Genomic DNA, 12,910 nt, shown 5'->3' on the forward strand with positions numbered 1-12,910 from the left:
AATATTGAGTTTCGTATAAACATATATGTACACGAAACTCCACAAAAACTTACAAAGAAAAGAAGAATGTTTAAAATTTAATTTAAATAAAAAAAATATAATTAAACGTCAATTATTTTATTAAACAATCACTTACATATATTTAATAATTAAAATGTCACTTAAAACCGTTATCATAACAAGATTCATTAAAACGGGATATTATAATTAAATAATAATAACAAATTGAATGGCTTTTATTTTTTTGAGGCACTTTTTGTACTGTAAATTACGTATCGGCAGCCCTTATCAGGTACCTGAAATATAAAAATAAAAAAAAATATTCATAAAATTGAAAGTATTGAATTAAAAAGCATTCCAAAAATAGTACAACTTAAAACACTATGAAGTATAACAAAAAAGAACCTAAACTACAATCAAAAACTTCATGAAAAAGTATATGATAAAATTGCTTTTGGAAATTTCTACGAGAACAAAGCCCCATGCAAAAATGTATTATCAATAAAGTCCATATTAATGTCACTTCAGTTTTTCAATACGGAGAAGGATACAGGGTACTTTGCACCCAGGCGACAGCTAGTGATATTTTATGAAATACCTTTTGGAGTCACACAGCCGACGCTCGGAATGGCAGCGCCACAGCCAATCAGCGCGCACGCATTTCCCGCCAACCGCTGACGATTCCGCGCACAGCACGTAGTCTACGGGCCCGTCGGCTTCGCTCCATTCCTGAGGGATTAAACAAAAAGTTCATACAAGTTACATTTCTAAATTTATATAAACGAATCTGGATCTGCCTGATAAACTTTATCTTAATTTCCGATCAAGAGACAAGACTAGAGTTAACAAAACTAAGCTAGACTTGTTTCCATGGCTTGGCAAATACTTGAAATTTTTTAATCCGAAATTAAAAAAAAAACACTAAGCTCGATAAGAACTTCGCTGTCTCGTATATATTTTTCGCTTCAACAAGTCAACATCGATTCACAACAGGTTTCCATTTAGAAAGTGTATCCGGCCAAGACAATGCTCAGACTAAAAATAACAATACTATCAAGGCTCTAAATTATTTGTATCCATGGCCGCAGAAACGCTTCAATATCTTGTATCCACGAAAGTCAAATTAAAAAAAAGAACACTCACTTCGATAAGAACGCCGCCGTACGCTCGTACATATCTCTTGAGCAGTTCAACATCGAGTCCAGCTGATGTCACGTCAGGGTCTACATAGAATGTGTATCCGTCCAAGAAATTCGGAAGCGGTTCGTGTTTCCGACCCGGAGACGCGTCTGGTTCCGGATCCGTTACGTTGCCGTCTTCTTCGATATTTTTCGTAGCTGCGGATATTAATTTTGCAAACTGTAGTCTTTTGAGTTGTTCGTTAGCGCAATCAATATATTATAATAATAAGCTGCATTCCATTTACAATAACAATATGTGATATATTTGCTTTTAGGTTTCTCGTTTTATCGTGGGATTTAACAAAAATTCTCAATAAGTGTCAAATAAGTAATTGCCCAAGAAACTTGCCTAATTTCAAGTTCCTACAATCAGTTGTTCAGTAAGAAATGCAAGAGTTTCATATATATTATTAAGTAGCCTGCGCCCACGGCTATGTCCATTTTTGTACTCAACATTACATGTATGCAAAATTTCATGAGGATCAGTTCAGTTTTTTCGCATTAAACAATGTTTCTTACTAGCTTTTACCAGCATCTGCGCCCGCGCGTATTTAGCGCCATCTACAAAAAAATACAGGTTTTTCGCAAATCCCACCGGAATCATATTTATTATCGAGATGAAATGTACTCTAGATCCTTAAATTAATTCCTCTTAATTAAAAACACGAAAAATTTGTTTGAATAATATGGATAATTATGGATTGATAACAAGAAGTGTCAACTTACCACCCAAATCTTCCAACACATCATCATCATCCAATCGTGAGGCGTCAACAGTCCTATCGCTGTCGCTGTCATGCACCGTCAGATTCCCCTTTATCCTCTCGTCTCTTACGAACTCGACATCTGACGAAACGTCCCGTGACTTGTCTGCTTGTGTTTCTGGAGTGTTGCTCCTGCGTCGTTTCTTTTGGTCGCGGAGTACTCTCTCGATTTCATCGTCAGTGTCGCATTCTGAGAATTATTTATTTCTAAATAAAATTATATAAATAAAATGTAGTCATTGGTCCAAATCCAGAATTAAACTTCAATATCATTAAGTGCAGATAACTTATTTTTCGATGTGTCAATACAAATTGTGAAGAATATATACAATTGTATAAGTATGCAGGCCTGCACGAAAAACGTTAAAACAAAAAATACAGGACGGGACAACTTTGCTCATATCATTTAAGAAAAAAGTGGCTAAACCAAGAGAAAGTAGAAAAATAAGGACAGTTACAGCCAAAACTTAAGATCCAACCAAACTGACAACTGGCAGTGAGTCAAAATAACATTTTTATCAACCCGAAAATTCCCAAAACGTGCCGACGGGAAATATGTAGTGATGATAAGATTGATGATAATGATTTTACCTTCATCACACTCCTTTTCATCATTGTCATCGGTCAGTGTGTCGAGGTCTGGCATGGGAACACGTCTCGCTGGTTCAGTCGCGAACCACTGCCACGGCAACAGTCGCCGCAACTCGCAACACTTCTCCACCCACTCTCCGGTGGCTATAGGAGTGGACGGATCGCTGGCCAGCGCTTGACGTAGCTTTGGCGTATTTGGGAAGGCGCAACTGTTAAAAAATTAAAATTTTCAGTTTCTTCTTGTAGTATATCTCGTTCTTTTTTGTAATAATACATACAATTTTTTGCAACAATAGGACCGCCGTGTCGTTTGTGTTAATATTTTGGTTAATTTTAAATCAGAAAACTATTGTCTTAACAAAAATTTTTAAAGTGTTGTTTAATATACTGCTGCTGGATCCTCTAGAGATGACCAGACCCTCTAGAAATGAGAAGACCAAACACCAGCCCCCGTATCATGGCACGCGGGACGCTGTTTTAATCGCGCGAAAAACTATCTCTATTTCGCTTTTTATCATGACGTGAAACGGGACAGCGATAGTTCTTCGCGCTATAAAAACGACGTCACGCGTGTCGTACAACAGGAGGATAATGATCACAGAATACATAATCATGATTTGTATTCAATAAACTGAAGGTTCTGCTGCTGTAGGTGGAATGAAGGACATACAAAGAGACATACATATACAATATATTGTATTCTTAACTAGCGGACCCGACAGACTTCGTTCTGTCAAAAAGATTTGTAATATGACCGTTTTTTTTGTTCCTATCTATTAGACCTACATTGCTTAGACAACAGTGAACTTTATACATTAGCAATAAATCTCAAATTGACTGAACGTATTAGTTAGAAAACGTTTGGATGGGAAATAGAAAAATGCTGTTTTGAGGATTTTCCCGGCAATTATTCGAATTTTTCTCACCTTTTAAACCTTCCCTAGACCTCCACGAATAATTCAAGACCAAGATAAGATAAATCCGTTCAGCCGTTCACGAGTTTTAGCGAGACTAACGAACAGCAATTCATTATTATCCTATATAGAAGATTTATAACATACATGAGATGTGTGGCCCCGGGCCCCCAGTCGTGCAGCACGGCGGCGCCCAGCGCGGCGGCGGCGGCGCGCACGCGGGCCCTCCGCGGGTGCACGTACCCGCTCAGCACCAGCGCCGCGCGCGACAACAGCGTGTGCGGGCTGCTGCTCACAGGCCCGGCGCGAAGTTCGCCTGGAAATGTATTGATGTGTGGTTCCCGGCACCAATATTAGCCTTGATTGCAGGATCGACTAGCAACTTAAGTTCATATTGGCAAGTTTGTTAGTGTCCTTCTTGAAGTTATCAAAGAATAAACAAAGACCATGTTTCAAGTAAATATAACACAAAATAACTAGACACGTGGCTGCTATGTGGTTCCCAGCCCGGCATTTTAGGATAGGACCACTCCATCGATTTCCCATGGATGTCGTAAAAGGCGACTAAGGAACAAGTAGGGAGTAGGCCTACCTCGGTTCTTCCCAAGTAAAACGAAAAAATCTGTTCCCGCGGAAATTTCGGGAGAATCTAGACCCAGCAGTTTGGGATGTACGTTGTCAGTCAGTCATTCTCTTTCTTTATTTATAAATTGAGATTAAAATAAATTATGAATGTTCTTACCTGCATCATCTCTCGCTCGTTTCTTAGCCGTCTTCCTGTTTCCATCATGATCATTCTTAACCTTATTAGATGTCGTCCTATTCCTATCTGTTGAATCATTTTCATCACTTCTACCAGGTTTTACTGTACTGTCATTGTGTCTGTTCTTTTGTATGTTACGATCATTTTTCAAACCGTCATCACGTTTTGTTTTGTCATCTCTATTTTTATATTTAAATTGATCATTTAGAGTTTCATCCTTTTTATTTCTTTCATTTTTGCTTACATTATGATCGTCTTTTCTCTTATTTTGACTAGCATTATTATCGCTACCAGTAGCTCCACGATCATCTTTCGTTGCCCTCTCATTTCGTTTCTTATCCCTTTCCTTTTCCTTTAAAAGTTTTTCTTTGGCATCTTTAGCATCTTTTTCTTTAGATTTAACATCATTATGTCTTTGCACTACAGAATCTATTTTACTATGCGGTAGTTCTTCATCATCATACAGCAAGTTGTCTCTATGGCGATTGGCAGTAGTTTCTAAGACATTTTGTTTATTAGAAGAACTAGTGTTTTTAACAATTGGTGATTTAACTATTTTCGTTGATGTGTCACTAATGTTTTTTAGTATTTGTGAAGTAGCTTGTCGTATTTGACCCCCTGGAATAAAAAAGTATATGCTTATAACATTTTATCCATTTAAAACAAAGTTATATTGACATGACCAAAATAAGAAGACTACTTATATTTTTTGTAGAATTTTCTACACTATTAATTAATACTAATTGACGGCCTGTTTGGCTGTTCCTGCACATGGGCCATATGATTCAGATTCAATCCCTGTTCAGGACATGATAAACTGTCTCTAAAATTTACTAACGACATTGGAACTAAGTCATGTTGTTTATCCATATATATTTATTATATTTGTGACTAGTGATAGCCAAGCACTAATCTTAAAAAATGAGTAACTGCTATTAAAACATTAATTACGATCCAACCTACCAGTATTAGTGCTGGTACCGGGAGATGCTCGTAAAGCGGCGAACAGCTGTCCAGGGCGGTAATCTTCCTCATCAGACGAGCTGTGACCGAACTGAGTACTGGCCGCTATTGCACGGGACGCGGCTAGAGGTACCGGTGAAGGAGCCTTAGGAGCCGTTGGACCGCTTTCAGGCTCGTAAATTTGAATAAATGATAGGCCATACTGAAACATTTATAAAAACATTTTGATTAAAAGCTGAATTGGAATGTATTCTCTTCTCTTATCATCTTCACACATTCGTGGTTCACATCCACTTCAAGGATTCAGGACCATGGGTACGTGTTCAGAATTATCTTTCCTCATTGTTTTATAATTGGATAAATTAACAAATGAAAATGCTCAATAAAATTAAACAAAACTGAATGGAAAAAATATAAACAAAAGTAAATGGAAAAAGTTTTATTTATGAGTGACTTTATTTACAAATACAATGATTTAATATCATATATTTAACTGTGCAGGATCTTTTTTCTTGCTTAGTTTATGTGATAAGTTTACCATAGCACAGTTTTATTATTATCTTTTCTTTATTTGAATACTTAAATTTCAGAATGTGTTGACAACAAAACTCTTTGAACTTGTTGATTCATTCAAATTTCTACTTATACTATAAATGCCAAAGTTTGTAAGGATGTGTGAATGTATGTAACTCCTTCATGCAAAATTTTCTCGATGCATTTTTGAAAACATCATCAATTACTTACTTTTTATCTCAAAATTCAGGTAGCTAGTCTGTTACCTTGCACTGTTTGTTGTAAGGTTGGCGACAAACAACACGGATGCGGTCCCAGTGTTGGGAGGTATTGGAGAGTTGGTCTCCACTGAAGGACCGCACGCGATCCTGGGGCTCCCTTCGGGACTCTGCCGGTGTAAGGAATACACTACTTGGGACCAAAACCTGTGAAATAATTAAATATAACTGTAGGCGATAGCCAGGGCAAATTTTGTTTAATTTTATATATGTATAGAAAAAAAAAATATTTGACTTCAAAATATTATTTTTTGAAGTCTAAGTAAAATATTTTATTTTAAATACAGATATCCTTTTATGATCTTCCAGTAAGAGCCACTTGCCACATGATATTTGTAACAAAATAAAATCTTTTAAGGAATATATAATAATCATTTTTATATTACATTTTTCTCATAAACAATAAATCATTATGTACTTACTTCAAATGGGTCATTGGGTGTTTCAGACCTTCCTACTAACACTTCCACAACAGCTGCATGATATGCACCTATCTGGATAGATGATATCTGAAACACAAATATGATAGGCAAATGATTCACTCCAACTACACAATTTGTAAACATAATACAGGTTATTTTCTCTTTTTTTAATATAATTAATAATTTTTAGGTTTCTCAAATAATTTCTTAAATAATTAACATAATTTTAATGCTTGTTTCTGTAGCTTCACAGAAATTTTGAAAAAGTTACCAAACAATTGCAATCTAATGTTTGGATATATGCCTATCCTTTAGTGTGGTTCTATACTAAAGTGCTGAAAACCACACACCATAAAATAAATTACATTATATCTTATTCACTACCAACCTGGACTGACCGCGAGAGCTGCAGCACTACAGAACAACTGCTTTCCCCAGGGCGGCATAGCCAGCGTTTTTTGCTCACTTCCCAAGACAGGAGGTTACTGGCTGGATGATCCTTTCATTAAAAAAAGTCATATTGTGATGATGCTAGAATCACTATTGAATCTTGAATATATCTCTTCAATTTCACTCACATTTTAAGGATTTCTCTTAGTGGCGTTTACTATCGACAACATTCGCAGGTGCATTAAATTTTTATTCCACTGTGATGGAAACTACAGGGTACCCAATTGTTTTATTAACTTATTGCTTTTTATGTGCTTATCTTAGTATTGATAGTAAGTAATACTTACGTATTTGTGATTTCCAAAATTTGTATTATTATGTAAAGATTGAAATAGATAAAGAAAGGAAAATATTATTATTCCTTACCGGGTCTTCACTACTGAAGCTAGCTACGTAGTCGATCTTCACGCGGGGCATTTTAAAAGTTAGTATGAATACTTGCTACAAGAAGGTATAAATAATGTTTTTAAATCAGTAGTATTATCAAAAAGTTGAATATATTAAGTTTATAACAATTTCCCCGCTTTAGGGACGTATTTATTTGTAAAAGAAAACAAAACAAACAAAATAGGTAAACTGACGTCGTGACGTGACCTTGACCTTGCGTGAATGACACTGACATTTGCTATCAACCAAGGTATTTTAACATTTTCAACTAGGACTTCCAACGTTTATTTATTTATTTATTTATTGTGACAAAAACGGTTTACACCTATTACAATACCAACGTTACCTAACACTAAAAGTACCGATAAATAACGTTATATACAATTAGTTCAGACTGATACCGTTGTAGGCGTGATATCGGTAATGTAATCTTATAACCTTATACGATATTTAATATGTCGTTATGAATTAACGTTAGGGTAGCGATACCAATTAAATTTATAAATAACGTTACCAATTAGCGTTATAAATATTGTTACCGTTATATACATACATATGGTCACGTCTATATCCCTTGCGGGGTAGACAGAGCCAACAGTCTTGAAAAGACTGAATGGCCTCGTTCAGCTATTTGGCTTAATGATAGAATTGAGATTGTTACCGTTACGTGAAATGAAAGTTTGTTCTGTTTTATAAAATGAAGGTACCTACCTAAAGTTTGTTCGTCGCAACGCAACTGTACGATACGCTACGCGATTAGAAATGTTCACGGTGAATCCGTCATTAAATTAATCAGTAACGTTATTTGAATTTACCGGTAAATACATAAAAAATAACTTAAAACAGTTTTAGTGATACCTCTTACCTTTAATTCTACTAGTAACGTTATGAGTATGTGAAGCTAAAAATATATTATTATAAATTGAAATTTTTGTTTGCCTAATAATATGGGTATAAGTCCTCAATACTGATAGTTCTCTGTAAATATTATTCTCTTGATCTCAAAATAAAAAAAAAGTATTTTCAGTTTCAAATTGTTTATTACAAATAATAATAATTGTTATCTCCAGATAACAGCTCCCCTTCGTTTCTTACAAAGAAACTCTTGATTACAGGCGTTGTGACTCGCTACGTACGACTCAGGAGGTTTAGCTGAGAGGTCACTGAGATGTGAGCAGCGTAAGCTTCTCGTTGAGCTGCAGCTGCGTCTTGATCAGTTGCGCTAATGTCACCACCTTATAACAAAGAAATTTTTGTTTTAAACAAAGATTCATTTATACTTAGAAAGTTAGGAAGAACTAAAACACTAATTAGTAAAAACTTGCGGAGATATGAAAATTTAAACTATAAGCCAATTTACAGTTGAACTTACACTCACTTATGCTCCCATTTCAACATCACCCCATTCTCCATTTAAGGCAGAATATGGGAAAGTAATTGGCCTGTCTGTCTCTCGTATTTCAAGCTATTACCTTTAAAAGCTTTGATCAACAGGGGACAGTTTAGGTACTGTGAAAAGATTCGGCAGTTTTTTTATAGCCAGAAAATGGACACTCCAAACCCTTTTTGAACACCCAACAACAGTCTATTAAGTTTTATTGCATTAAAAAAACATTTGGAAAAAGTAAGAATTTTAGCAAATTATACCATGAGTAAATCCTTCACGCTAGAGTTGATGGCGTCAGCGAATGTGTCCGCAGAGAGGTTGGGCACAGAGTTGACAAGCTCGAGCAGTTGGCGGCCGGCTGCGTTGTTCGGCACAGCACGATCCGCCAGAACGTCTTCAACGTACTGCAGGACCTGGATGATGGAGAATTGATTTAATATAATGATGATAGTTTGACAATAACCACCAATCAATCTTTCTGGGCGTGGTTTCACCCAAGCGCACCTACTCAACAGTGGGACAAGATATAGCTTATCCTAAAGGACTATTGCATCTGTAGGGGGAGCGATGATTCGGCTCGACCGCCACTAAAGGGAAAATCTTCCGCCAGACTAGGTGTTATGCCTCGGAGGTTGTATATATAGCTCCAATCCGTGAAATCTTTGCTTGCGCGATTGAGGTTTTTCACTGTTTTTGACTGATCGCATGGTTTTATTTTTTATATTTTTGTGACTTGTGTTGCCAAATTTCATCAAAATCAGCCAAGTAGTTATTGAGTTCATTTGTGACAAACAAAAATACAAAATATTTTCTCCTCAAAACATATATTATTTTAATTTGGAAAATGGTTTGAAATGAGATCTCATGGCTATGAAAGATAATATTATCAAATGAAAGAAGCCTGTTTTTCCAGGGCATAAAAATGCTATATATTAGCTGCAAAATCTGTCATACCTGGTCAAGAAGGGAAGACAACTTAGCAGCAGCCTCTGACACCTGGGCGAGGTCCAACATTGGCTGCACTTGGCGGGAGCGACCGCCAGGACCCATGGTCTTCTGGCATAACTGCATTCCCACAATCTGAAGAAATATATATTAATCAACTTATGCTTAAAATTAAATACCTACCTTAATTGCCACTGGGCAAATACATTAAAGAAATTTTGTGTTATTTTTACTGTATGTTAAATTGTAATCTATAATACCTACAAGTAATAGATACCAACTTAACCATGCTATAATTTGTATATCTTCACTTTCTGTGAAGCTGCCAGCTGCCATGCCAGTAATACTTGTTATGCTGTTAAAAGATTAAGAAAGAAGCCTGCCTGACAAAACTACCAATGTTTGATGTTAATTGTTGCCCTTACATTATCTACCACTCACATTGGCAGGTTTTGTAACCACCTTAAAAAAAAGTGTGGTTCTCAGTTTGACTTTGTATGTTTGTCCATGATTATTGCGCGTTTTGCTGCACCGATTTTGATGTGGTTTCCAGGAAATTATTTGTTACACTTAGGAGAAGGTTATAGAAATTTATCTGATTAAAAAAAGGAGGATTGGAGGCGGTACGCTTTTACAAAAGTTATTACTCTGGTAAAACCACTTATCCTAATATAACAATAAAATAGCTAATGGCTTAAAACAAACTGACCTCAGGATCATAAGCCGTGAGTGCTACATCAATAGGCGTGAACATGCACCCTTGCTTGCCACGTGGCACACCAAGTGCTACACACACGTAAGCTCGCAGCCCCATTCGTGCTCCCGCTAGTGATGTGTCTACTGTAAGGTGAACTGGCTCACGGCATTCCCGAGAATAGTATTCGTGAATCACTGAAGAATGGTTTGTTACTTCGTTGCCTGTTGCCCACCATCCTGTAATTAAAACAGTTATAATATATAATATTATAAATATATCTATACTAAAATTATAAAGCTGAAGAGTTTGTTTATTTGTTTGAATGCGCTAATCTCAGGGACTACTTCAAATTGAAAAATTATTTTTGCGTTGAATAGACCATTTATCGAGGAACGCTGTATAACATCACGCTGCAACTAAAAGGAGCAAAGAAATAATGGAATATGTGAAAAAAACGGGGAAAATTATTCATCCTTGTGGGCTTCAATGATGCCCAAAATAACTTTTCCATGTGGACCAAGTCATGGGCACAGCTAGTATAACATAATATATTTATTTATATGTACACTTTGAAATATTAAATGGTAGAGGTTTCCATCAGGAACATGTTAAAAGAAAAAAAGGTTTTGTGGATCACTGATAGTGGTGATTGTAAAAACAGGATAATTAGAAAACAGAGAATGCTGATATGCCGTGTGGTCATAATCATTTGCAACACAAATATAAAAAGAATTCACATCAGACCATCGCATTCCCATGGATGTTGTAAAAGACTTTAACTAAGGGATAGGCTAAAACGATTCTTCTTCTAAGTTGAAGGCTAGCAACTTGTCACTTTTTAAATCATAATTCTATCTTCAAGCCAAACAGCTGAACGTGGCCTATCAGTCATTTCAAGACATTTGGCTCTATCTTCCCCTCAAGGATAGACTTTATTATTTTTATCACTTGTTACAATAAAAAGGAATCCAATGACTTTAAATACATATATCATTAACACTAGTTAACCATCTTAAAAGAATAATCTTTTTTATGCTTCTCCTTAGTAGGAGATTGGTTCTCACTTCGAAAGAATAGAGACAGAGAAAATTGAATCCAATCACTTACCCACAATACTCTCAGATGCATTGACCCTTCTGTTGAGTTCATAAACATCCAGGGCATAGTTGAGCTCGGCCTCCACTTGGTCTGCATGTTCCTTGTGCGGTACACAGAAGCAGTTGGTCACTTCTACAACACCCTTATCAGAAGTGCCTACAAATTCATCAATAACATAACCTCAAATTAAAGTCATAATATTATATATGAGATACGCAATAAAATGAAAATTGCGTTCACCCGAACCACTAATAAAACATACGCGGTCAAGTCACTTCAAAAAACTAAAAAGAGTGAAAACAATATGAAAATGCTATGACGTCGGCATGGCATAGTATTGTATATTTTGTGTGTCGTCGTAAGTGAAATTTTGTGTAAATTATACTTACCCAATAATGTTCCAATGACTCGGTGCGAATCTGCATTGCGCCGTTCATATGCATCAACTATTTGGAATAAAACAACAGGATGAACCTTTACAACAAGATTCAACGCCATTTTGAGTTTTGAAAGGAATGGTACGACTTTGACATTGAGTTAAAAAAGTTGAAAGAAGATTGCAAAGATGACGTAGTTCTATTGTCAATGGGCGTCTTTGGTCATAGACAATATAGGTCCCCAAATGCAAAAGAAGTAAAAACGAAACGCCATTGCTAATGCCTGAAAACCTTCCAAGTATTTTTTTAAATCTGTGCCGAATGAAATCACATCCTGAAAACATAATACATATAGTTACGTCTATATCCCTTGCGGAGTAGACATAGCCAACTATACTAACTTAAAAAGACTGAACGTTCAGAAGTACGGCTTAATGCCTGAACAGACAGCTTCTTATAATAAGACAGTAAATAATTGATAAATTTCATTTTCTCCCGACGTGGTTAGCCCTTTATGGCATAATTTCGATGTTTCGAATTTCACTTGGCATATTTTTTTTAAGCCGAATATATTTAATGCATAAAAATTTATTAGTATAATGATCGTTTGGCCGAATGTTTATAAAGCAGAATTTACAATGGCATACTTTTAATGTGGCGGAATTTTGTTTGGCATAATTGCCTTTGACAGATTTTTCTTTTGCATATTTTCGTTTAGCATAACTTGTACCTAGTCGAATGGTTATTTCACTTGGCATACTACGGAGTTGGCAGAATATCCTTTGGAATTATTGTAACTAAATAGCATATTGCTATTTAAAATAGTATTCTAAATCCAATTGCAATTGGTCTAAAAAATATACTATTTTGTGCTATAAAACTGCGTGACAGAACGAGTCGCTGCAAAACCGACTCCACGTAGTCTTGTCTGCCCTACCCCTAGATGGTAACTTAAAAACGCGTAGGCACGGAGGGGCGAGGCGGCCCGCGAGCTTAGGAGCAGGTGGCTTGAAGCCTAGCCGCCGCGGCTGAGGCTGCTAGGCTTTACGCAAGCCGAAGGTGCGGTGGTGACACGAAAGCCATCTGCGATGATAAGCTCGCGTGGGACCGCCGGAGCCCCGCAGTGCCAGAGCCGTCACGGAACTCGTGCTTGCTTGCATGCTTGTATGCTGCATGCTTG

The 12,910-nt window shown here is 36.4% G+C and overlaps 2 protein-coding genes across 2 annotated transcripts; both read right to left on the reverse strand.

Annotated features, from left to right (window-relative positions):
* Positions 1–107: 107 nt before the first annotated feature.
* Positions 108–7,462, reverse strand: LOC106135686 (DNA repair protein XRCC1). Its single transcript, XM_013336050.2, has 12 exons — positions 7,206–7,462; positions 6,778–6,888; positions 6,390–6,476; positions 5,956–6,114; positions 5,177–5,378; positions 4,193–4,831; positions 3,598–3,766; positions 2,537–2,745; positions 1,908–2,135; positions 1,144–1,337; positions 599–729; positions 108–296 (listed from the first exon to the last, which is right to left on the reverse strand). Exons 1-12 carry the CDS (start codon positions 7,254–7,256, stop codon positions 269–271), a joined length of 2,208 nt encoding a protein of 735 aa, XP_013191504.1. The 5' UTR covers positions 7,257–7,462; the 3' UTR covers positions 108–268.
* A 784-nt stretch (positions 7,463–8,246) lies between these two features.
* Positions 8,247–11,901, reverse strand: LOC106135688 (eukaryotic translation initiation factor 3 subunit F). Its single transcript, XM_013336051.2, has 6 exons — positions 11,743–11,901; positions 11,363–11,509; positions 10,268–10,491; positions 9,568–9,693; positions 8,874–9,026; positions 8,247–8,461 (listed from the first exon to the last, which is right to left on the reverse strand). The coding sequence occupies exons 1-6, from the start codon at positions 11,849–11,851 to the stop codon at positions 8,387–8,389; spliced, it is 834 nt and encodes a 277-aa protein (XP_013191505.1). The 5' UTR covers positions 11,852–11,901; the 3' UTR covers positions 8,247–8,386.
* Between the last annotated feature and the right edge of the window lie 1,009 nt (positions 11,902–12,910).

This window comes from Amyelois transitella, chromosome 15 (genome assembly GCF_032362555.1).
Source record: "Amyelois transitella isolate CPQ chromosome 15, ilAmyTran1.1, whole genome shotgun sequence".
NCBI lineage: Eukaryota > Metazoa > Arthropoda > Insecta > Lepidoptera > Pyralidae > Amyelois > Amyelois transitella.